The sequence below is a fragment of the Hippocampus comes genome, unplaced genomic scaffold (assembly GCF_001891065.2).
Source record: "Hippocampus comes isolate QL1 unplaced genomic scaffold, H_comes_QL1_v1.1 scaffold85, whole genome shotgun sequence".
Taxonomy (NCBI): Eukaryota; Metazoa; Chordata; class Actinopteri; order Syngnathiformes; family Syngnathidae; genus Hippocampus; species Hippocampus comes.
This window is the reverse complement of record NW_017805540.1, coordinates 3,288,305-3,312,152: the sequence shown is the minus strand read 5'-3', so window position 1 is coordinate 3,312,152 and position 23,848 is coordinate 3,288,305. Positions and strand designations below refer to the sequence as shown.

At 42.8% G+C, this 23,848-nt stretch overlaps 1 protein-coding gene and 1 long non-coding RNA gene across 7 annotated transcripts in view; one reads left to right on the top strand and one right to left on the bottom strand.

Moving 5' to 3' along the window:
* The window catches only part of agap3 (ArfGAP with GTPase domain, ankyrin repeat and PH domain 3), a 172,964-nt gene that overhangs the window by 67,185 nt on the left and 81,931 nt on the right, over window positions 1-23,848 (top strand). For 2 of the 6 annotated variants that reach the window (XM_019879022.1, XM_019879023.1), the window contains exons 1-3: window positions 3,424-5,471; window positions 14,483-14,541; window positions 18,494-18,581. In XM_019879022.1, coding sequence (XP_019734581.1) covers window positions 3,998-5,471; window positions 14,483-14,541; window positions 18,494-18,581 — 1,621 coding nt within the window. In that variant the 5' untranslated portion in view covers window positions 3,424-3,997. Of the gene's footprint in view, window positions 1-761; window positions 1,135-3,423; window positions 5,472-14,482; window positions 14,542-18,493; window positions 18,582-23,848 lie in introns of those variants that run through there. The other 4 variants (XM_019879021.1, XM_019879018.1, XM_019879017.1 and 1 more) reach the window with 4 other exon arrangements.
* LOC109521265 (uncharacterized) lies at window positions 286-952 on the bottom strand. The gene is made up of 2 exons (XR_002169320.1): window positions 861-952; window positions 286-768 (listed from the first exon to the last, which is right to left on the bottom strand). It is a non-coding gene; the product is annotated as an uncharacterized LOC109521265 (long non-coding RNA).

Sequence of the window (23,848 nt, the reverse complement as noted above, 5' to 3'; positions counted from 1 at the left end):
CACTGCATTGAAAAATAAGCAGTAATTTGTCTTTGCTCTGGTGTCATAATACTTGAACAAATGACAACAGGAAATGTAGTGAAGGAAAGTAGACACGTACATAATAGAAGAGTGCTAAAGATCATGTAAAACTAAAATACAGCTCATTGTGAAGAATGTACATCAAACGAATAACTACATTGGTACAGGTAAAGCCTTGCAATGTGGCTGTTCTTAAAGGAGTCGGAAGCTCCTCACTCGTGTGTGTGTGTGTGTGTGTGTGTGTGTGTGTGTGTGTGTGTGTGTGTGTGTGTTTTGAAACATTGTTTATTTTTACTTCCACTTTGAAGTTGCTGTTCATTTCCTTCCCTCCAAAGCAAAATATGACGTGCTTCTCAGCCGTTTCTTGTGCAACGTAGATAATATGTAACATTTGGTGATAGCGTGTTGTAAAGGCACCTCAGTCATGTGGGTCACGGCCATGTTGGCGAAACAATGACAAAGATGAATGACGAGCATGCTCAATCACGCACATACTCACCAACGTGCATTGTGTGCATAGTTTAGACAGCCCGGTAATTCAGGAAGTGTTAAAAAAAACAAAAAAAAAAACACGCCGGTCCAGTTTTTTTGAAAACCCGCCCAGCTGCTATCAAGGTACTCCTGCTTACAAGTGGGAGAAATGTTTGGCTGCGGGACAGAAGTAGACAAGAGAATCTCTGTTACCTGCTCTGCGCTTTGTTTTGGAGGGCGAGTTAGCCAGACCGTAGCAGCACACTCATTTTCTTCCTGGATCGGACCCAAACAGAGACAAGAAGAAGAGTGGATTAGCTTTAATCCAATCAGGCTTTCTCATGACGCGGGGACCCTGCTGATTACACCTGCAGCATCAAGGACGAAACGGTCCCTGCCTCTTCTATGTGGAATCCAACGTGGCTGCTAAGGAGTTCAGGAGTAACCCGCCGCTGAATCTGAGGGACAAGAAGCTAATGAGTGACTCCGTTTTGTGGCTATGTTGATGATAACTAGATTAGATGTAGATTATGCCGCTCTGCTTTGGGAGTCGAAGGCGAAATCGACACCAATGGAGTGAAAAGGACCCCTTGCTTGATAACGAACCGTACAGCATTCCCAATCCCTACTTCCTGGACACAGGTAAAACAAAACAAAATAAAACAACAGTTCAACATCAGCATCCAGGTCTTCCTGGTCCATTTAAATCGACCTACATACAAACTATGTCCGTTCAGCCAACCTTGCCTGCATACATCCGCGCAATCTGCACCGAAACCTAAGACGGGCTTCTTGAACCCTCTTGGAATGTTTTTAATTGTCGTCATTCAGTCTGCTGATAACACACAAGCGAGCACACAAAGGCGCTTACTGTAGTGAAGCCTCCGCCGCTGGAGCGTCTCATTCCTCAGAACCTCACCAATCAAATCATCACGTTGAAACGTCAACAAAAAAAGAAAAAAATAGACTTCGGTGTGGAATGTTGTTTTGATGCTCACGTAGTTGAACCGGATTTCCTACTGTGACATTTAATTGTGAATAACTCCCACAAAATCATCGCCAGCGTGTCACCGTGTTGCTCTGATGCAATTTGCATGTGAGGGATTTCCCTCAAACTTTTTTCAACACCAAACTGACTTGATCAATGTGAACAGTTTCTGTGGACACTTATTAAAAAAATCAATCGTGTGTTGACATCAACCTTTGTAGGTGGTTCTCGGTTTACAACAGAGTTCTGTCCTACGTTTGCCCGCCACCCCATGGAGCGTCGTTTATAATTTGCATGTGCTTGTTTTTGTGCCTTTAAAATTTTCTGGTGCACAATGGGGCACGTGGTTAGCTCATCTGCCTCACAGTTCGGAGTTTCTTATTTTGTGCTTCTTCTGCGAAGTTTGTATTTTCTCTGGGTACACAATCGACCTCCCCCATTCCATTCTTGCAAGTTAGCATCACTGAAGACTCAAAATTTTGTTAATGTGTGAATGGGATTTCGATTTTATTTATTTGTTTCATGGTGGCACGGTGGTTGATTGGCTAGCACGTCGGCCTCACAGTGCAGAGGTGCAGGGTTCGATTCCGGCTGCGGTCTTCCTGCGTGGAGTTTGCATGTTCTCCCCATGCCTGCGTGGGTTTTCTCTGGGTATTCCGGCGTCCTCCCACATTCCAAAAACATGCTTGGCAAATTAATGGAACACTAAATTGTCACTAGGTGTGAAAGTGAGCGTAGATGGTTGTTCGTCTCTGTGTGCCCTGCGATTGACTGACAACCAGTCCAGGTTGTACCCAACCTGCGATAGGCTCCATCTCTCCCATACTCCAAATTAGGACAACCACTATAGAAAACGGCTGCATAGACATTCTAATAATTTTAATTAGGTCAATCTGAGTTCATCGTGCCATTTTCTCTAAAATCAGCCCAACACACCCTTGTTCATTAGTGCTTTGTTTTTTGCTGGATTCTTCCATTAAAGATAAGTTGATCATTGATCACATCAATGCCAGTGTCTGCTGTGACATATAAACATAATATTTGTCCACAATCGATTTCAACACACAGGATGGGAGGAATAAGTGTGAGGTGATAAATTATGCACAACTCTTGTAGTATTGTGGAATACCTTCTGCTTCAGATACTGCTTGCATTGCTAGCACAAGTGCTGGATCATTTCTTACCCACATTCTCTGTAAAATGCAGACCTTTACAGGCAGTGTAAATATGACTTATTTTGCTTTTTTGCTAGCTCTTGCCATTTTGTCATCATTTGGAGGAAAGGGTGAGATTTCAGTCAGCTTGCTCCAGTGATGCCATTAGATTGTCTCTTTCTGGTCACAAGGGGGCAGTGCTCCTGCTTCAACCACACTGCCAGTTTCACGCAAATGTTGACTCTTTTTGTGCAAAACTCCACCTGGTTTGATTAATAGATCATCAAACATTACACTGTGCTACTTCTAACTTCTACTTCTAATAGTCCCCCCCCCCATATTGTTGATTTTAATGTTTTATGATATTGAAATGAGCAGTTCTGTGGAGAAAACAGAACATTTCCCCACCAAAAAATAGCTTCTTCGCTTCCCACGCAGTGTGTGGGCTATGTAGTGGCACCAACTACATGTGTATACGAGTCTGTGCAGTTGTAGCTAAACAATTTCTTCTGACTGAACTGCCGAAATATGAAAGAATGACAACATGCCTGTGTCTTTGTATCTGTGTCCCTTTATATCCTTTTAAAAATGCCAAAGTATCCCCCCCATGTTGTGTTGCTGCATATGGCCGGAACACGGTCTCCTTTCGCTGCTGATTCAGATTGTAGCCTTTGTTTATTCCAGCAGTGTGTGTGTGTGTGTGTGTGTGTGTGTGTGTGTGTGTGTGTGTGTGTGTGTGTGTGTGTGTGTTTAATGTGTGTGTGTGTGTGTGTGTTTAATCAGCTCCCAATTCCATGTTTGTCTATTCATGTTTCCGAGAGTTGCTGGAGGATCAGCAGCTCTGAGGAAAGAGCCACGGGGTCTTGTGGGTTCCACTCCTTGTTTTCCATGTGTTCCTAGGGGTTGCATGGCTCTGCTTGAAAGTTCAGAGACTCACACTCCCTCAGCACAGAGATTAAAGGGGCTTGTCTGCAGCACTTGCAACAAGAGCTGTTCACAGTTCGCAACTTGCCCAAGAGGAGGGATGAGTTGTTTTTTGCAGCTTTTGCAGTCGTGACTTTGGCAACTGTGTGGAAGTCTTGTTTGTTTTTTTGTTTTTTTCTTCTTCTTAAGTTTTCTGGTTTGTACTCCCACCAAGTAGAACAAAGTCTCTTTAGGACGCGGCGGCCGTCCAAGTGCTGGTACGAGGATGCAGGTGGCAGCGAGGCTCTGCTCCGACTTGTTTGAAGTTTGCTCTCGTGTCAAAGGTGAAGGATTATGTCTGGAACTGGAATTTGGTCTTCAAATTGAGGAATGCCAAAACTTCCTGGCAGCATGTGAGTCCTTTTGTCTGTAGTGTGTGAATCAGTTTGGGTACAGTGCCATGCTATTCCTCAGCAGTGGGACAGCGGATGCTACAGTTGGCCATCAGCAGCAGGGGAAAACCACTTACCACACCTCTGGAACATTAAAGGAGACGCAGGGATATGACCCTGTCCCCAAGCTAGGAATGGGCTGGGTGACACCCTGCACCCTGGTGGACGGTTGCAAGCCAGGAGACCAAATCATGGAGAACAGTCCCATCCTCGACAGGTGGCCATCCCTGAGAGCAGGAAGTCTACGCCAAGACGTGGTGGTGGAGGAGAATGAGGAGGAGGAGGAGGAAGAGGTGGAGGTGGAGAGAAAAATGAGGAGTGACGGGTTTATGAGACATCCCTCCGAGAGCTCAGGTAACTCCTCAGAGATCATCGAGACAGACGCCCGGACCTCGCACAAGTACCGCGTCAGTGTCCACGCCAGAATACTGTCATTTAGTGGAAATGGCACCGTCACAGGGCACACGCTGCCTCGGGCTGTACCGCGCAGATCCCGTCAGGATGAGGCCTCACTCGGCAGGAGGAGCATGAGCATGTATGGCGAACCGGCGGAGCAGCAAAGTGAGCCCGAACCGGTTCGACTCCGGAGGCCAAGGAGCGTGTGCATGCTTTCGGGCCCCGGCCCGGTCCTCGTGGAGCAGGGCAAGCAAAACTCCCTGAAAAGGACAGGCGTAGTGGAGGGTAGTCAGCTGTACAGGACCAGAAAGGCTGAGCTGAGGGTCGTGGATGGTCTCAATCCGGTTGTGGTTCACCAAGCCCCGGTTCCTGCTGAGGTAATCCCCAGGGAGCGCCACAGAAGCGTGAAGACCAGGCCTCTTAGTATGACTGTACTGGAGCTCAGGAAAAGGGCCTCTGACGACGACGTAAGCAGGCAGCAGAGCCACACAGGCCACGATGGTGGAAACTTCCTGAAAGGAGCCTTCCGTTGGAGGTTATTTGGTAAAAGCTCTCCCGATAAGAACAAGGACAGCGATGGTGACAAATGTGCGAAGTCGGCTTTAAAGTTCGTCAAATCGGATGCTCCGAAAAGCACGCTGAGCTCATTGAGACGGAGCTTGAGTATGCGCATCCGGAGGACTCGGCCTCGGGACAAGGTGACTCCAGCGTGTGAGGGGGCTACAAGGGAACTCTCTCAAGCCAAAACTGCTGACACCATGCCTCCTCAGCCTTTCTCGTACCTCACGGGGAGAACTCTGCCATCTTCCGGTGGGCAGGTCGTAGACGGGGGTATGCAGTACATTCCGTACCGCAGCAGGGGCAAGGTCAAGGTGATGGAGGTACCCATGTGCCCGACCAAATTGACCAAACCGGCTCAGGGGGAGCCCAGCATTTGGCAGCTCATAGCCAACCGCTTCAGGAGGAAAGAGCAGCTGGTCAAATGCGAATCGAAAGACGAAGACCAGCATGCGATGACTCTGAATAATAAGTCACTCCCTGTCGCCATAGAGACCCTGGCAGACACAGAGTCTCATAAAGGTCAAGGTAAGACCTGCAAGACTTTAGTTCTTCACTCAGTGTGCTCTATTCACATGCCCCCCCCCCATCTCCCCCAGTTGCTGTAAAGAAAGTCTCAAGTGCACTTGAAAAAAAAAATAGGACAGGCAAATGAAAAACACATGGGGAATTTGGGGTTTGGGTGGCATTCAAAAACATGTGGAGTGCTTTCGGAATTTCTATTTTTGGGTCCATTTCCGTCCCTTCACTACAACTTTGCCTCACAGTCAGTTTCTTAATGTCTGATCCATATGACGGCAAAATGAATTGTCTTACGCCACTACAACTTTGCCTCACAGTCAGTTTCTTAATGTTTGATCCATATGACGGTGTCTTACGATCTCACGGTTGTTTGAGGCTGATGAATCTCTTTTTTTTTTCGATGCCCCAGACAAAGAAAAGTCTCTAAGTTGGCCTTTCAAAGACACGAGCCTACACTAGCCGCATTAAGAGTCCGTGGCTGTATTAGGGATGCTCTTGGCAGGCTAATGCAGCTAAATTGAGATGACTAGGGCAGAGGTGGAGAAGGCTTATTAAGCCGTGGTGTGTAAAGGTTAACTCTTAACAGTGTTCTGTTCAGCACTTTTGGTCTTGTCACACCACAGGGTTTCCAAACCATTCATGCAAACGTTTTGTTTGCGTGAATGCTTCCCTCAAAAATATGTCATAATACAAAATAATAAAAAAATTAAAAAGAATTATCCATTGCCTTTTGTGTGAACCCACATGACATTCTTCAGGGTTTCATTTACCTTTATTAGATGCTGATTAAAAAACAACTTGTTGAGACCGAGAGTGAACATATCCCAGCTCATTGCCTTTGGCAGGAAATTGTACAACACTCTCGTGATTACAAAGCTCTTCATGAACCAGGATTGGGGGGTGTGGGGGGGTAAAGAGTGAAATTGTCAATTCTACTAATTACACACTGCCTTGTTTAAAATGGTACAAAATTATCATCTACACTTTGATTTGCCTCTGATTATGATCATTTTTTTAAACTCCAATGGCGAGCTAACTTTTTGCCATAAGGTAGCTATCCGGTGTTTCATAATCACAAGTACAAAAATGTGACTTTTTTTCCAAGTTAACCCCAGAAAAGTCACAGTTATGCGGATTAAGCCAACCAAAATTCTTCATTAACCTTGATTAGCCACAATAAAAAGTTCCAATCCGAATGTAGTACACACTTAAACTGAGAAACTGTTTATGCGCCTGCATCAGTGCTCCTGTTTCGGTGTGCAATAGAGTTCAAATGAAGTGAAGTTGGCGTTTGGGTGGCAGTTAACACTTAGCTGCCTGCATGTAAACACTAACGTCGACGAAGTGTACCCTTACTTCCCCTGATCTAAACGGAACAGGTCCATCAGGTGGTGTTTTTCTCTGCTGAGTCGAACACTGTGCAGTGGTACCTCTACTTACGAAATTAATTGGTTCCGGAAGAAATTTTTTGACTGGAAAATTTTGGAAGTAGAGACACGTTTTCCATTTAATGCCCTAATCCGTTCCAAATCCCCCAAAATTCAGACATAAATGTTTTCTAAAGCATTAAAATGCATCAAAATATGTAACAAATACATGTTACAATTTAGATTTTTTTATTTATATATATATATATATATATATATAAAATATTATATTTATATTTATTTATATACTTTTTGTCTTCTACTTTCTCCCCTTTCACAATTTTGCTGCTGTAAATTGGGAATTTCTCCAAATAAAGGTTTTCGTATCTTATCTTAAAAATTATGGTCATTTAACTTTGAACTGCGTCCTCATCGTTATTTGCCCTCTTTTGTGCATGTTCTCTCTCAGAAGTGGTTTTTGCCTGGCGTTTTGTAAACAACTGAGCAAAGGACGTCTGCTTTTGTCGTCTTTTAACAATCCTTCGAAAATGTCCAAGGCAAACATCAGCAAAGTGAGCGATCGCCCAACTGGTGAACAGTTTTTCTGGGGATTCACATTTACGTAAAACTATCGGAACACCTCAAGGCCCGAAAGGCGAATGACGAGGATGCTGCATAAACACACATCTACCTATCGACATACAGACGCATACGGTAGAAGTCCTTCTAAGCCAATGTTATGCCAGGATAATGCTCGGGAATAGCCAATGGCAGAGCAGCTATAAGTATGTTGCGTTCAGGAAACTCCGAGCTGCGAGTAGCAGCCCATACTTATATTTTTACCTTTCGTATCTTGAAAATTATTTCGTAACAAGAGGCAAAATTTCCCTTTTGAGGCGTTTCGTAACTTGAAAATTTTGTATGAAGAGACGTTCGTAAATAGAGGTACCACTGTAATTGAAACAGGCGAGAAAGGACTGTATGTCTGGAGATTCTCAATCATCCAGGGTCATGGTTATCTCCAAAGATTGTACTGAGGCAGAGGTAACAACATGTCTTCAATAAACAAGAAAAATCCTGTGGCCTTGATTCAAACATTGCAGATTTGGAGAGAGGTTCTCCCATCCCATAAAGACAAATAATTGCAAAGAAATCTGTCAAATGCATACATTTTTGCTTAATTTTGTCATCAAGCGCACTCAGGTACACTTCTTGTGTTCAGTGTAGAAGGGGCAGCTAAAGGCTTTTTGTCCCCAGCTCAATATTGACTTTCGCTACGTTCCACGAAAAGGAACAGGCAGCTGCAATAAAAATTTCACAATTAAATCTCCACTATAGCCTCAGTATGTGCCCTAGTTTATGTGTTTTGTATCCACTGTCAATGGGTAGGTCGACCTTTGAACCGGCAAAGGTGATACTTTATGCTGTCGAATTGCGTCCTAAGGTCGGCCGCCGTCCGTCCTCCGCTGCTTTTGTGTTGTCACCGGTTACCTCGGAGACGTCTCAGCGAGTGCGGCCAGGTCCTGCTGTATTTGTCCGTTCTAATCCCCGAGTGCGAGGCAGTCAGGCGTTAGGAATGTAGGTGCGCCTGGTGAGTGCTCGCTGCCCTGGGTGGGACTCGCTGCCTGTCGCTACCTGCCTAAAGTGCTTGCCGCCTAATTAGATCCATAAAGCTGAAACACCCCCGCTCCCTCCCAAAACCCCCAAACCATGACAACTAAGCACACCTGAGTGGAAGTGTTTCCTTGTGACGATCCTGTACACCCCTGCAAGGTTTGCATGGGGGGGGATGGGATAGTGAGGGATTTGAGGTGTTCCAACAATGCCCACCGAACATCCCATCACCCCCCACGCCCCACCTGTGGATACACAAAGCTTCTCCGTTGTGTGGACGTTTGTTTGTGTGATCAGTGTGGGGTGATTCAAGTGTTGGGAGGAGTTGAGGTGTTGAAATGGCAGGAACGGGCCTCCAAACTGCAAAGTATAACATGCATGGTTCTTATTTTGACTTGCTGGAGCCCATTAGACGAGGAGTGCACTGATCGATATGCCGGGATCGGAATTTGGGACGATTACTTTCATTTCCGAGGGATTGGGTGATCGGCCAATCTCTGAAAATAAAACCGATCTTGTCCACCGGTCTCATCTCCCTGCGCAGAGGTCTGAAAAAGTCACCCACTGTCCCCTTCTGCTGTGAAATGACGAAAAGTCTTCTCACTACTTCATGTGCAATTAAAACAATCTGTTTGTATTGATTGCCAGGTATTGTTCAGTGTTTTACATTCCAACAAAATTGGAACATTGAAGGCGTATGCTATTGGTTGTGGGAAAAAAAAAATTGGGATCGGCAGTTCATGCTTTTTAAGAATCCGTGATTAGTCACAAAATTGTGATGACTGCGCCACTACATTAGACGGCTAAATAAAATAAACTGCCTCGCCGGGATTGGAACAACTCATGACGACAGAGATTTTTAATCTCGTGCATTAGTTGAGTTCGATGTGGACTGAACGCAGCAGAGTTCTTGGTTTTGAACGAAGCGCAATTAGGTTAGCATGCTCGTTAATGCTATTGATGAGCATCATTTGTAGGTGTTTTGTTTGTGTTCAGTAATTGATCTGCTGAGTGCAGTTGTGTATGTGATATGGATTCACTGCTGTTTGCGTGCGACGTGCATGGTGTTGACGCCCTGTTAAGTGTTTTGGATCCATACTGTGTCATCTGTAAGCAGTTAGAAACCCTGGCACAAGAAGGCATATTCTGTTGCCGCCATACTTATCGTTATTTATTTGATTATTTTTAGAAAAAAAAATCGGTCCTGTTTTTTTAATGCAAATATTCCCTCCGTAAATGTTGCGTTAGCAGAGGTCAATGATAGACTGAGGCACGTTAGGACCGTGGTGCTCCTCTGTGCATCTTTAATCTCCGTCAACAGCCGGCATTTTCCTTTTTAAGTTTTTCCATCACGTTTTCCAGCAGTTTGCTCAATAGCCGTTTTGGGCAGGCGGAAATGGGAGTTAAATCAGACACTAATCCCCTCGAACCCCACAAATTGATTCAATCAACCGGGGCATTGTAGCGCCAGACTCCATCTGCACATTTAAGTAGGGGCTCCCGGTTGAAACGTCACGTGTCGTTTAGCTGGGTGGAAGTTATCACCGTCTGAGACGCTCGCTTTAAGAGCGTGAAGCGAGCGTGCATCGTCGCAACTGCATTGGAACAGCGGAGAGCTATGGAGATGTTTGCTTCGGCCTCAGCTGATTGTGTTTATCACTGAGCTCTCCAGATAACGGTTTGGTGTTTGGGCACTCAGCAGAACACAGATAACGGCTCAGACGCTTGGCTCTGTAAATTGCTTCTAAGAGTAAGAACAGGAAAGTAGACTGAGCCCGTTCTGACATTTTCTCATAACTATGAAAAATGGAGAGAATGCCTTGGGTTTTGTGGGTCAAAGGGATCATTTCATCCATTTACAGGCATTGTTTCTTCAGCTGAAGTCTAGATTAGGGGGAACCAAGTCGGCCACCAAGCACCCCATAAGTAGCCTACTGGTCTGTTCTCAAACTACTGTAGCTCACCAGTGATAGGACATTGTCATTTCCGAGGAATGTTGAAAAAGTGATTGTTTTAGGAGAATATAAAGACATGTAGAAATGACGTTTTGGATGTTGATCTTGATCACTTTCCTAGTTTGATAAATCCATCCATCCATCCATCCATCCATCCATCCATCCATCCATCCATCCATCCATCCATCCATCTATTCATTCACTTTGTGTCCCGCTTTCTAGTTCTGGGTTGTGGGGAGCTAGAACAAATTCCGGCAGACTTCGGCCCAAAAAATGGACTACACCGCCCTTCGTTATAATCATTGTTGATAAACTTGAGAAATCCATAATATCCATACATTTTCAATATCGCTTATCCCATTCAAGGTCACTCGGAGCTGGAGTCCATTCCAGCTGACGTCAGGCATACCAACGGAATCAGAATCAGTTTTAGACTCCCCCAAACTGAGGAGAGAGAGCGGCAACAGTCTCCATTTTGCTGAAATGGTCCGTTTTCTCAGTGTCCTCCCATAAATTACTCTCCTCGCCTGTTCGAAAGGGTTTGCAATCCAATGTTGTGTAATTTCTGTCACTCTATGGACAACTTCCATCAAGCTCATAGAGTTAAGTGGCCGAGAACAAGTCATTCTGGCTGATTTTATTTATTTTTTTGATGGTCTAACAGTTAACATCATTGATGCCCGACCGAAGGAAGCAGAAGCACTAATTCCTAGCTAAAAGTCACCCTCTATAATTTGAAGTGGGAACGCTGGCTGGAAAAATTGTTGCGGGGAAAATATAGATTTCAAGGTCCCCCCACTAAAATAAACCACCATGCATCCATTTTTTTTATTTTTTATTTTTGCTGGCTTTGCATTTTTTTTTTCCTTTAAGTGTAATCCGCCAGGAAACTGACTGGTCGTTTTCGATGCAAGTCGACAGTAAGTCGGCAGGCAAACAAGCTGAAACTTCCCTCTCTGCTCTCTGTTAGACAAAAGCACTGGTGTCCTGTCAAGGCATCACAAACGCGGGGGAATCGGCAATACCCTCCCCCCCACCCTTGTAGGCATTCTGGGGCATAGTCATTTGGGGATGCTCATTCTTTATGGGTGAGGTAAGTGGAGCACATGGATTCAATTAGGCCTTGTTTTTAGTGCCTGGTCGTTCTGCGAGCTGCAAGGACAGCACTGATCTTTTTCCAGTGATAAAATGGTTCGACAAATAAGTAGTCGTCCACACAACTAACAGGAAATGCTTTAAAACGAGCTGGCGGCGATCGGAGAGGTGTTTACATGCATTCATTGACGTGTAGTTTGAAACCCAACCAGTCGGGTCTCTTCTTCTTGTGCATGTCGTGACATGCTCAAGCCATAAAAGGGGATGTTAAAGTGCTGCGTAAAACTACACCACTTACACAGGAAAAGTATACACTATTTGCATGGGTAAAAGGTCGCATGAAGACTACACACTCGCCTACACAAGTCTTGATTCATAAACATCTCAGAGGAGGGCCTTTCCCCACTTAATTACAGGGGTTGTGATACTTGAGCGTACATACATAAAGAGAAAATTGTAAAAATGTTTACCCCTCTGGTGGGTTTACTTCAGTCTTCAAACTAAGTTTAGACAATATTTTCTCACTTTTTTTAATTAACACCAATCAAAATGAAAACACGACAAAAACAATTGCATTTTTCCCTTTTTTTGTTTTTAACAAGAATAGTCAAATTATATGATCCATCCATCCATTTTCGGATCGGCTTATCCTCACAAGGGTCGCACGGCATGCTAGAGCCTAACCCAGCTGTCGGCGGGCAGCAGACGGGGTACATCCTGAACCGGTTGTCAGCCAATCGCAGGGCACACAGACCAACAACCATCCGCACTCACACTCACACCGAGTGACAATTTAGAGTGTTCCATTAACCTGCCATGCATGTTTTTGAAATGTGGGAGGAAGCCCGGAATACCCGGAGAGAACCTACGCAGGCACTGGGAGAGCCGGATTCGAACCCTGTACCTCTCAACTGTGAAGCGGACATGCTAACCAGAATACAACTGTGTTGCACCCAAATTTTAATGAGAATAATTAATATAATTAGACGGATTTTTTAAAAAGGAAAAAGACACTTCCGTTGAAGAAGTTGTAATCATTCAAAAACCATCTCTGTTGAAAAATATTTGAATCTTATGAGAAGAAAGTGGTCATTTTAGGAAGGAAGAAGGCTGTGATCTTCAGAGAAGGAAGTTTTATTTTTTGAGAAATTTATGACTTTAGTCTTTATTATATGATAGTCATTGTTTTTTTTTTTTTTGTTGGCTTTTTTTTTCTTCCATTCCGTTGGAGTAAAAGTGTCATATGACGTAAATTCTGTCCTCAGGCACATAATGGGAGATGAATCATTTCTGGAGAAAAAGTCACACTTGAATGTGAACAGGGTAGTTGTACTTTGTCAAGAAAAGTAGCAATTAAACTAAGAAATACTCAACATTAATTGCACTTTTACAAAATAATGTTGATTTATTTGTGTGTGTGTGTGTGTGTGTGTGTGTGTGTGTGTGTGTGTGTGTGTGTGTGTGTGTGTGTGTGTGTGTGTGTGTGTGTTAAAAGCTTTCATACAAGTTTCGAGAGAGCTGTAGTATTTTGGTAGAGATTTTAGCTAGCATCATGGAAGTTGACATGTTTGATTTGCTTTCGCGGGCCACATAAAATGATGATGCCGGGCCAGATCTGGCTCCGGGGCCTTGAGTTTGACACCTCTGTGTTACAATGTACTATTTTTTTTCCTCATTGCAAGTATTCTAATTGAGATATTTATAGAATTTCTTTGAACTTTTGTTGAGTGGTTCGTTCACTAAACCAAGCTTTTTTTTCCTTTTTTTTTCTTTCTTTTTTTTTTTTTTTCCGCAATAAAGCCACCTGGTTTACAAAGTATCTAAGATGTGTGTTCCGTCCCAAGGACTATCAGCCTGATGGAGTCATTTTGGTAATATTGTCGCAGATTGCAGATTGTTGTAGCTCAACTTGTGACAAGGCAGTCACATCAGCTGATGAACAATAACATCATTGACTCACTCTTTAATGTTATGTAAGATTTGCAGATAAAAGTCATTCACGTAATGTCTTTTTTTCCCCTTCTTCTTTTTTCAATCAAGTCGAGAGGAGAGATCACAAAAAATGCACATTTTTAAGTAAATAGTTATAATTTGAAGACAAAAAAATTGATGGATAGAAAACATTTTGGGTGAGAAAAAAAACCTGTAATTTCATGTTTTAGTTTGTGATTTTGTATATGATGCAAATAGTATTAATAGTACTAGGGAAATTATTAATTTGATAATATTGAAGTATTAATTAAGTATGTGCAGTAGTGTGAAATATTATGCCCCAAACCATTTTGTGAAGTTTTTGGGAGGGAGACGCATGTGTGAGATTTTTTATTCAGGGTCCGACATGAGCCACGTTGCGGTTACCCTGTCAGAAGCCGTACTGGCCCATATATTCATGATATTATAACTTTCAGTGATTATTTAATATTTAATGTCCTTTAATGGTTTAAGACTTTAAGTAAATGTTATTTCTCTGTACTTAGTTGTTTCGCGTGTACAAAAGCAAGGGTGTGCAGATATCATCATATTATTTCTGAAATCTCTTCTGGCCCCAGTCGGTGCAACATCCGTAAGTTACGTGGTGTCCTGACACAGTGCCATAGTGGCCCAGGGCCATCGGGCCACCATTAATGTCACACCCTGTTATTATATGTTGATAAAATAAGTGTCATGACTTTGTTCTAAAATTGATCAAGATGGGATTTCAATTCAGAAAACTAGTTATTTTAAGTGAATAAAGTTGGAATGCTAACAATTAAAACAGGTAAAATTGTTTGGGTTGTGATCTTTGTTGAAGAAAAAGCTCTATTTTTTTTTCCCCAAAATTAATGTTTTATTCTTGGATTTCACTTCAGTTTGTATGTCAAATAAAGCTGTTAATTAAAAACACGAGTGCACCTGATTGCTTAATACAGGTGAAAATGTTACAGATAAATGACAAGTGTGGATAATGAGCTGTCATTTCTCAATTCTTTTGTCCTTCTCATTTCAGACTCTTTTGTCAACAGCCAAGAATGGACGCTGAGCCGGTCTGTGCCAGAACTGAAAGTGGTGAGTAAAATCGCTCTCCTCCTGAGGACCCCGAAGTCAGCACCAAATTACAATTGTTAATGAAAAAAAAAAAACAAACAATAAATAAATATTAATAAAAATAATTCTCGTCAGTGTGATCCTGGAGTTAATAAGCGTAATGCTTATGTTTCTCTGGGAACATTGAAAGGATTTTATTTGACATTTACTTGATGATTAGCTGGACATTTTTTATTTTTTTTTCATTTTTTTTAATGAATGTGTTTCCATGGAAACACACGGTGGGATGAGTGACAGTTTTGGTGCTGAATGAGTGGCGCCTTCTGGCTATAGTTTCCACCCTTCGGGCTCCCAAAATGCACAGTGAATATCCACAAGTCGACCAATAGAAGATAGGCTTTGCGGTTGATGGAGCACTTCCATTCTTGGCACCATGAAGACTTAAAAGGCAGCTCCCTTGTTCTCCTGGTGTTAATTGGCTGCGTCCACACGGGGGTTTGTTCAGCAAAGACACAATTAAACCTCTGAGAAAAAAAAGCAATCATTTGCTGCACAACTTTCAAAGATGAAGCAAAAGTTCATGCTGATAAGACATCAGACGAACGCCGGCAATTTCTTTTTAAGCAAGAGATGAATCGCTTTGTTGTTTTTTTTTTTTTTTTTTTTTTTTCAGCTTTAGCCTTTTCTCCCTTCCCTTTGACTCTTAAAAAGAGTAAAACTCTGAAGATCAATCTCCTGGAGATATTATGCTTTTTTTAGGTATTTTTTTTTTTGAACAATTTCAAATAGTTCCCAAGTGTCTTAATAACTTGTCTGTGACATGCTTTTGCTAAATAACCTGTAGGATTAAGGCTTTAGGCAAGGCGAGGTGACTTCATTATTACAGCACCTTTCATCCGCAAGGCAACTCAGTGTGCTTCATTCACACAACCGAAATCACAACTTCTAAAAGCATTAACAAACTGAACAACTGAAGACATTCGCAGAGCAGCGAAAAAAATGTAGCTGATTAAAATTACTAAAAGAACGGATATTGACAACATTTAAGCACATTTGCAACTAAAAGATTTAAAGACATCTACAAAGGAAAGAAATGAAAAGTTGATTTCTGAAGTTACTAAAAGACCATAGAATTAAATTTATTTTTAAAATGCTTAAAATACCTTAATCAAAGGAATTAGGGAGGGGGGGGCATAGTTTTTTAGTTGGATTTGCAAGCATTCATACTTGGGAATGACTTCACTTTCGCTGGCAACTTTTTCCATTTGCTTGCAGCATAACAGCTAAATGCCACTTCATCATGTTTGGTTGGAAACCTGACCTTGACCTGAGTCTGAAAACCTCATCCCCTTAATGTATTGAGTATCTAGACTAGGGGTGCCCATTACGTCGATCGCGATCGACCGGTAGCTTGCGGACAGGTCCCAAGTCGATCGCGAGGGGTGTAGAGGAGAAAAAAACAAACAGCCATATGTGTGTCTTTGTGCATGTTAGTAATATATTTTTTGTGTTAATGTACACTGCACCCTAATCTTCCTATCAGTCTCATTTTCACAAAAGTATTAAAAAAATAAAATAATATAAAGCAGGTAAATCTTTAACCTACGGTGGCGGATGACCTGCGTCACCGGAAGTTGTTAGCGCTCCGCAGTCTGCAATTGCAGCTTGTGATCGGAGCTGTTGCGCTAATCTTTTAGCATTATCGTTATTCTCATTCAGAGTTTGTTTTGTGTACAATTCACCAAGGGCATGGGCAAAGAATAGGAATCTGGAGGGCCGAGGGAAGCATTTTCAAACGGTACACATGAGCTACGATAGTTAACAGGCTGCCAAAGTGCCTCACATGCCTCCACGTCAGGCTGTTCCTCATCATGGCGTGCGTGTGTATGTGCGGGCGTTTGCGCGGTAATGGGTCGATCCCGGGAGGTTGGTTGATCGAAAAGTAGATCTTCGATCAAAAAAGTTTGGGCACCCCTGATTTAGACCATTCCATCAATTAAGAGACCAGAAACCGAATTTTAAAATCTATTCTACAACCACCTGGGAGCCATTGCTTTACAAATCCCATTTCATGTCTTACTGAAGTTTTGCGGGACAGGTCTTGTCTTGCAAGTGAGCAACTGCATACCCTCTAATGGTGCTGTGCCTATGGTGCTCGTGGGGGCAGCACTTTACACTCTGAACTGGTTAAAAATGAAAAAGAAAAACCGGCCATTCTTAAAAATAGTCTCCAAATCCAAACAACTTAAATGTTCCACAGTACTCCAACTGGAAGCGTCTCCGAATGGAGACAGCGCTGAGGCAGCATTTCTGTGGCGTGAAGGTGGCGTGGCGGTGGTGGTAGCCTTTCAGAGTTGACTCATTATTTTCACAGCACACGGCCTACATGTTTTGCTAGCTTACTCACACACTCGTACAGAGAACTCTGAAGTTGTGCCGGGGAATATCAGATGCAGATTGCCTGTCATGTGCCCTTTATAATTGGAACCATACCTGACTTTAGCACCCACTAATGACCTCAGGAGGAGGAGGGGGATGGAGATGAGGTATGTCGTAGCCCTGTTTTGTTCTGACCAGACTTTACCACCCTTGAAAGCGTTTTTTTTTTTTTTCTTCTTCTCAAACCCCTCCACACCGGCGGAAGGAAACGCCGCAAAGCCTGTAACCAATCACACGGATGCGAAGTGACTTTCTTGCTCGTGCTTCTCCCAAGAAGCTCTTAAACAAACACGTGTACAAATACGCTCCTTTACATCCCACTGTGATCCGAGCTGAGCTCGACGTTTTACTTTGATGATCTTATCCGCAGGCTGCAGCTGCTTTTAATTTTGCAGCAGCGAATAGAATGGGTGGACTTTCGTTTTATGCAATTAATGACTGCATTTTTTTGGTTGCTGTAATTAAGTTGCCCAGCTCTGCTGATGATTAAGAGCTCAGTGATTACGTGCACAACATAAAGAGAAATTATAATTACAGGAGAGTGCAATTTAGCTTACTATACATACGATTATCATGTAATGTGCCATCACGATAACAACTCCTGCATTGCAACTACTGTACAGTAAATAAAACAACAACTATAGTAATAAATACAACCACATATTTGTGTTCGGCATTAATGAATGCACCTTGCGGTTTTCTTTTGGTTCCTTTTTTTGCTGAAAATGTCACCTCATCCTTATGTACACGGTCCCCCCCTCCAAAAAATTAAAACGATTACTTTGCCACCATCTTGTGGCATTTTGGTGCCAAAGGAATATTGAAGTGAGTTGAGGAGTTATATTTACACCTGTTACCCCTAATGGTATGCAAAAGAATCGCTGAATTAAATGTTCCATCCATGCATGATGTTACAGTGGCTTAAACTTATTTTTTCCCACTCTAATACAGTGCATTGGTTCAGTACAATTCGATTGTATTTTAACTTTTTATTACAAGATGTTTGCATTTTATCTCAGTGTTCACTTCTGACAACAGCGCTCGGTTCATATTGTCATGTACCAATAGCAGTTTAGGGCATGTAATAGCTCATGGATTCAGCTCTTGCCACGTCTCTGGAAACAAAAGCAGTGCAGCTCAGCTTCTGGCTAGAAGAGGTCACGGCTAGTGACAGTATGTCATACTTCTGAAATTTAGAATGTTCCTGTCTTTTGTTCCCAACTTAAGAAAATGACACAATGTACAGTAAATTACCCAGCCCAGATCTTGATGTATGTGTATGTGTATGTGTATGGCATCCATGTGCCTGTAACTCCCTACCACGTTCTGAGAAAATGTGAGAACCTCATCATGATATCATTTCCTCATCTTTCCACACGTTTGCTGAGTTCTTTTGATTGTTATTGCAAGGCTCAGTAATGTGATTCATTTGCACTGTGCCTGGCTGCCATGAGTTGAAATGTAACAAAAGAGCTTTGAAGCCTGTGTGATCGTCTCTCGCTCATTTCCATTTGTCTTCTTATTGCTTTTGCAGGGAATTGTGGGGAATCTGTCCAGCGGCAAGTCGGCCTTAGTCCACCGCTACTTGACAGGGACGTATGTGCAGGAGGAGTCTCCTGAAGGTAAGAACACCACACAGCAGCTTCATGAGATCGACAGGTGGGGTGTGTTCATTTGTAAAAACCCAATCATTTAGTGCCAAAATGTATAAATACATTTTTAGGGTGTTTTATATTAAAAAAATATTCATAAAGGGCTTTGCGTCCAACCCTTAAGTCACTATCGAGACTGTGGGAATGGCAGGAGTGGCTTTGATCAGATCTTTGTCGAACACAGTGTGAGTGGGTGTTGGGTGTTGTATGGCGATCCTAGGGCGATGGTACTTGGCGAGGTGACGTGCGGAAGCAGTGTAGTGTTGAGAACATGGATAAATGCTGGCGGCTAACTCTACAACAGCGCTTTTTCAAATCAAAAAAATATCCCGAAGTCCATCATCATCCTTGATGGACACGCGCATGCAGACACACAGACACACGCGCGCACACACACACACACACACACACACACACACACACACACACACACACACACACACACACACACACCGTTCATGGAAACTTTATGCAAAGGTCATGCATCAGTGCAGTGCAGTGTTTATCTTGCAATAGACTGTTATTTGGCTATGAAAGTGACATTTTGTTATTTCGTAGAAAAGCACTGTTTAGATATTTGCGGTATCATTAAAAAAATGAGAAAAGATTAATTGCATCCCTGATTAAAAAAATTTTGTTGACTCATGTTATTAGATTCAATTAAAATCATTATGTTAAATGTAGTTTTCCTTTTTATTCAATAAAATATGAATCAAATGTGTTTTATAAGTTACATGGGAATTTTTTTATTAGAAATGTATTTTCTTATTTATGTCAAACAAACATCTATTTTATGATTTAGTTTTGGCTTGGACATGATCATGTCTTATACAACATAGTCTGGAGTCTGGCAATCACTTGAAAGTGGCTCTTGCCTCGCTAGCTCATCGTGGAAGGGGCAAAGAAACTCTGTGGCGGCGGCTATTATGTAAATTAGGTCCCACATCACAACTCACAGACGCATTTTCAGAAATAAGGAGACAAAAGATTTGCTTGCTAGTTTGATTTTAGATCTGATGGCAGGCCTTCCAGACATCCAACGATCCATATAAGCGAGTTCATTTTCCATCATATGTGCCCTGAATAGTTTTTAATGTAAAGGTTGGGCCCCGTGAAAAGGACTGCTCAGTTTCATTTTGGGGAGATGCGAGGATGACAACTGAAGCGTATCCGCGGGATCATAATGAGAACTGCGCCCTCTGGCCCCACTTCGGCATGCTCAAAGATTAACTGGAAAGCTTGTAGCATGCATTTGTGTGCCGGATTTTCTGTCATTTCGCTGCACCAAAAGAGAATCATCCCGGCGCGATTATCCTTGCCAGACAGCATCTGACAGTCTTGATTAGCGGCCATGTTGTGCACATTTCCAATCATCCTGATAAAAGGAGCTCCACAGTGGCTGTTTTTTTAATATACGCTGCGTGGGAAAAAAAAAAGAAAAGAAACAAGCTCCGAGGTGTGTTGCCGTGGCAACAGTGGATTGAGCACCGTTGGATGTCAAGGTCTGAGCCTCTGTGTGAGAGCCACCCACCTCAGCCACCCTCCTTTTTTTTTTTTTTTTTTATAAGTTAGACCTGACCCGCTCACGTAACCCATCATCATCATCCTCCTCATCATCATCATAGAAGGAGCTAGAAGACACCTCTGGGTGGTTATGTAATAAAATCCATAGTCTGACAGAATATAAGCTTCCCATTGCAGACTCTGTCTCCATAAAACATTCATTCTGCGCCTTGTTCTGATCCCTTTTACGAGAGCAGGCAGACACCCTCGTTTCTCGATGCTTTGTCTGACTGAAGAAAATAACTGCTGGTGCGTGGATGGCTCCCCGTTAGTTATGCAAGCATCATCCATCCAGCAAGCTGAGAATGTTCAGCCTTTGCTAAGCAGGCGAAAGTGGACTGACCGAGGTGACTGATTCGAGTGGCTTTACTTGCTGAAGAGATGAACTGAGTCAACCTTTTGAAAGAATGGCCACTTGGTTATGCAATCTAATGAGAGCCAACCAACACGGCGGACCCTCTGAGGCCAAACGCCGTCCATTCTGGACGCTCGTCAAACAAATGTTCCCATAGGAAATCATGACAACGGAAATACAGTATTGCAGGAGGTATGTTCCAGACCCGCCCGCAGAAGTTGAACGGGGAGGAATCATTATCAACATGCTTGACTGGTCTTGGACAATTTACTTCCTAAATGGAATATAGTGTATTTCAAATTGCTACCTACCGGTAGTCCATTTTAAAGTAATACGTTTTGTGTCCAGTAATCCATCCATTTTCCGATCCCCTAATTCCTCACAAGGGTCGCAGGGAATGCTGGAACCTATCCCAGTCGGCAGTAGGCAGGGGACACCCTGAACCGCTTGCCAGCCAATCGCAGGGCACACAGAGACGAACTACCATCCATGCTTACACCAAGGGACAATTTAGAGCGTTCAATCAGCCTGCCATGCATGTTTTTGGAATGTGGGAGGAAACTGGAGTACCCGGAGAAAACCCACGCAGGCCCAGGGAGAACCTGCAAACTCCACACACAATTGAACCCGGTACATTTGCACTGTGAGGTTGACGCGCTAACCACTGGACCACCGGGCCGACCTGTGTACAGTAATGAGTTACTTTTTAAAAAAGGACCTCGTTATGTTACTTTTTCACCACCTAAACATACAGTAGAAAGTAATATAATATAATAAAGAGTTATCCCGAACGCTGTGCTTGTCACACAAGAGGTTAACCACTGTAAAAGGTTTAAAAAATGTTGAAACATTCATTCATTCATTCATTCATTTTCCGAACCGCTTGATCCTCACTAGGGTCGCGGAATGTTGAAACAGTAAAACACAATTTGGGTACAAGCCATTAAAAATCATTTTTCATCCATCCCTTTTAAAGCTCACTGAACCTGAGGTCTTGTGTGATGAAGCTGAAGTTCATTTCGGTTTTAGTGACAAAAGTCGAAGCATTTTTTCCCCTTATCGAGTGCTCTCATTCTTTATCATGTCATCTTTCTCTTACGTGCTTATGAAGCAGCTTGAAAATCTCATCGTTGTAAAAAATATATGCACTGTTACAATTTTTCCCCAGGCACACGTTGGCTCTCGCTTTTTTTTTTTTTCATCTCCAATCCTAATCGAAACTGACTCTATTATTCAATTGTGTCAAATGGCGCTCGGGATATATTCATAAGACATGAGGTTTTCTCGCCAACCCCATGTTTTAATCTCCGCTGGATCACAAAGTGTGAGACTGGATTGACTTTTGAGTGTTGACTCCCTCGGGTTTCGTTTTTATCTGCAACTGGAAATAATCTGTATTTTATATGAGATGTAAAATGATGACGAATCGGAAGGAACAAATTGTGCGCGCGTTCACTTAAAGACCGATGGCTGATCTCCCTTCCTTCCCCCACTTCCTTGATGTCCTTTGTTCTTCTGTCCAACCTAACGTTTTGGTTCTCTCTTACTACAGTACCCTCCATAATTATTGGCAGCCCTGGTTCAAATCTGTTAAAAGCCTTAGAATAAATCAATTTTTACTGAAAAACAAACCCACAACCCAGCGCCTCCCGTGGGCCTCTTAATCCCCAGATCCCAACCCCATTGAAAAGTTGTGGCGCGAGATAAAGAGGAGGGTGCAGAGCAGATGACCCAGGTTGCTGGATGATTGAGAGAGCACACATTAAATCTTAGATTTATATGTAATGTATGTTATTTAGAAAAAAAAAAGAATTTATGCGAAGATAAAGAACACCTCTTAACCCAGGGCTGCCAATGCAATATGTTTGTTAGATTTGATGAAGAACCACGGAGTGTAGAAGTTGACTGCTGCATTAGCCAGCTAGCTATTGCCCAACCTTCTGTTTAAAAAAAAAAGGATTTTGATCTGGTCCTGTGTGACAGTCTCTCGGTTGTTTATTTTTGCTTCGCCTCCATGTAATATAATACAAGACTATAAAGCTTTATTTGTGTCGAGCTTTCACAACCGCTGCAGCTGTCACAAAGAGCTTCACAGAACATTTAAAATACTACGTCCAAGAAATCTGAATATTGATCAATGTATAAGGCGCATCGGATTATAAGGCGCACTATCGGCTTTTCAGGAAATTTAATGCTTTTAGGTGCGCCTTATTGTGTGGAATAAACGGTAGTGTGTGTGTGTGTGTGTGTGTGTGTGTGTGTGTGTGTGTGTGTGTGTGTGTGTGTGTGTGTGTGTGTGTGTGTGTGTGTGTGTGTGTGTGCGCGTGTGTGCGTGCGTGCGTGCACCTGAGAATACAACATGACGTGACCTCATAAAAAGTTTGGGCGACAAGTTGAAGTGAAGCTTCTCGGGAGCGCTTTGACAGGAAGCGGGCCGGGGGTCTCTCAGGAGCCAATTACGTGGGCGAGGAATCGCAATTTAGCATGTCTAATGCGCAGCTGCTGCGGGAGGCGCTCGGGCGACAAAGTCACTGCAATGCCGCCAGTTCCCTGGCGCGGACGCTCATCTGGCTCTGCAGCGATACCTGCGTGACACAGTTGAGCCCCCCAGCTGTGTCAACGGTACTTAATTTAAATTGTCACACAATTGGGAAATGCAACCAATGACTAATGTGATACAACATTCCTGCCTTTTGATCACAAGTGACAAATACATGGCAGCTAGCCACTCAGTGGCTAATGCGAGAAGCTAACAGTCTCAAATCTTCACTCAGTGCTACTTCTCAAGTACCGCAGGCGGACTAATGGGTCAATGGGCAAGTCTTTTGTTCACAAAAAGTTGGTCAATAAACTGAGCAGTATGTTATCTCAGATGTTTTAGTAGGCTTTCTTGCACACACTTTTCCACATGATATGGCACGTAATTTGATTATCCAAGGTCTCAGGCCCAGTCGGTCCCAAGACTCGTGAAAATAAAAATTGAACAACAAAATAAGATCAAATAAATATGATAAAGAAATGCTTATTCGTGGTTTGAATGTGTGCAAAGATGTTTTGGAGATGTTTGTGGCTGCAGCTGAGTGAAAATGCAAGACGGTCAAATTTCACATATATCCTCACAAGGTCATTTTGCTCTTGGCAAAAAGAATAGAATCAAGAACAAAATGTTCAACGTGCAGGAATGAATGGGCATGGGGCTACCATGATAGTTTTGAGTACTTTAGTTTTGCCAATTCAATAAATATTGTTTAGAAATCAATCAATAATGATTGTTATTCATTGTGATTTCAATATCAATCAAAATAATCGTGATTATTAT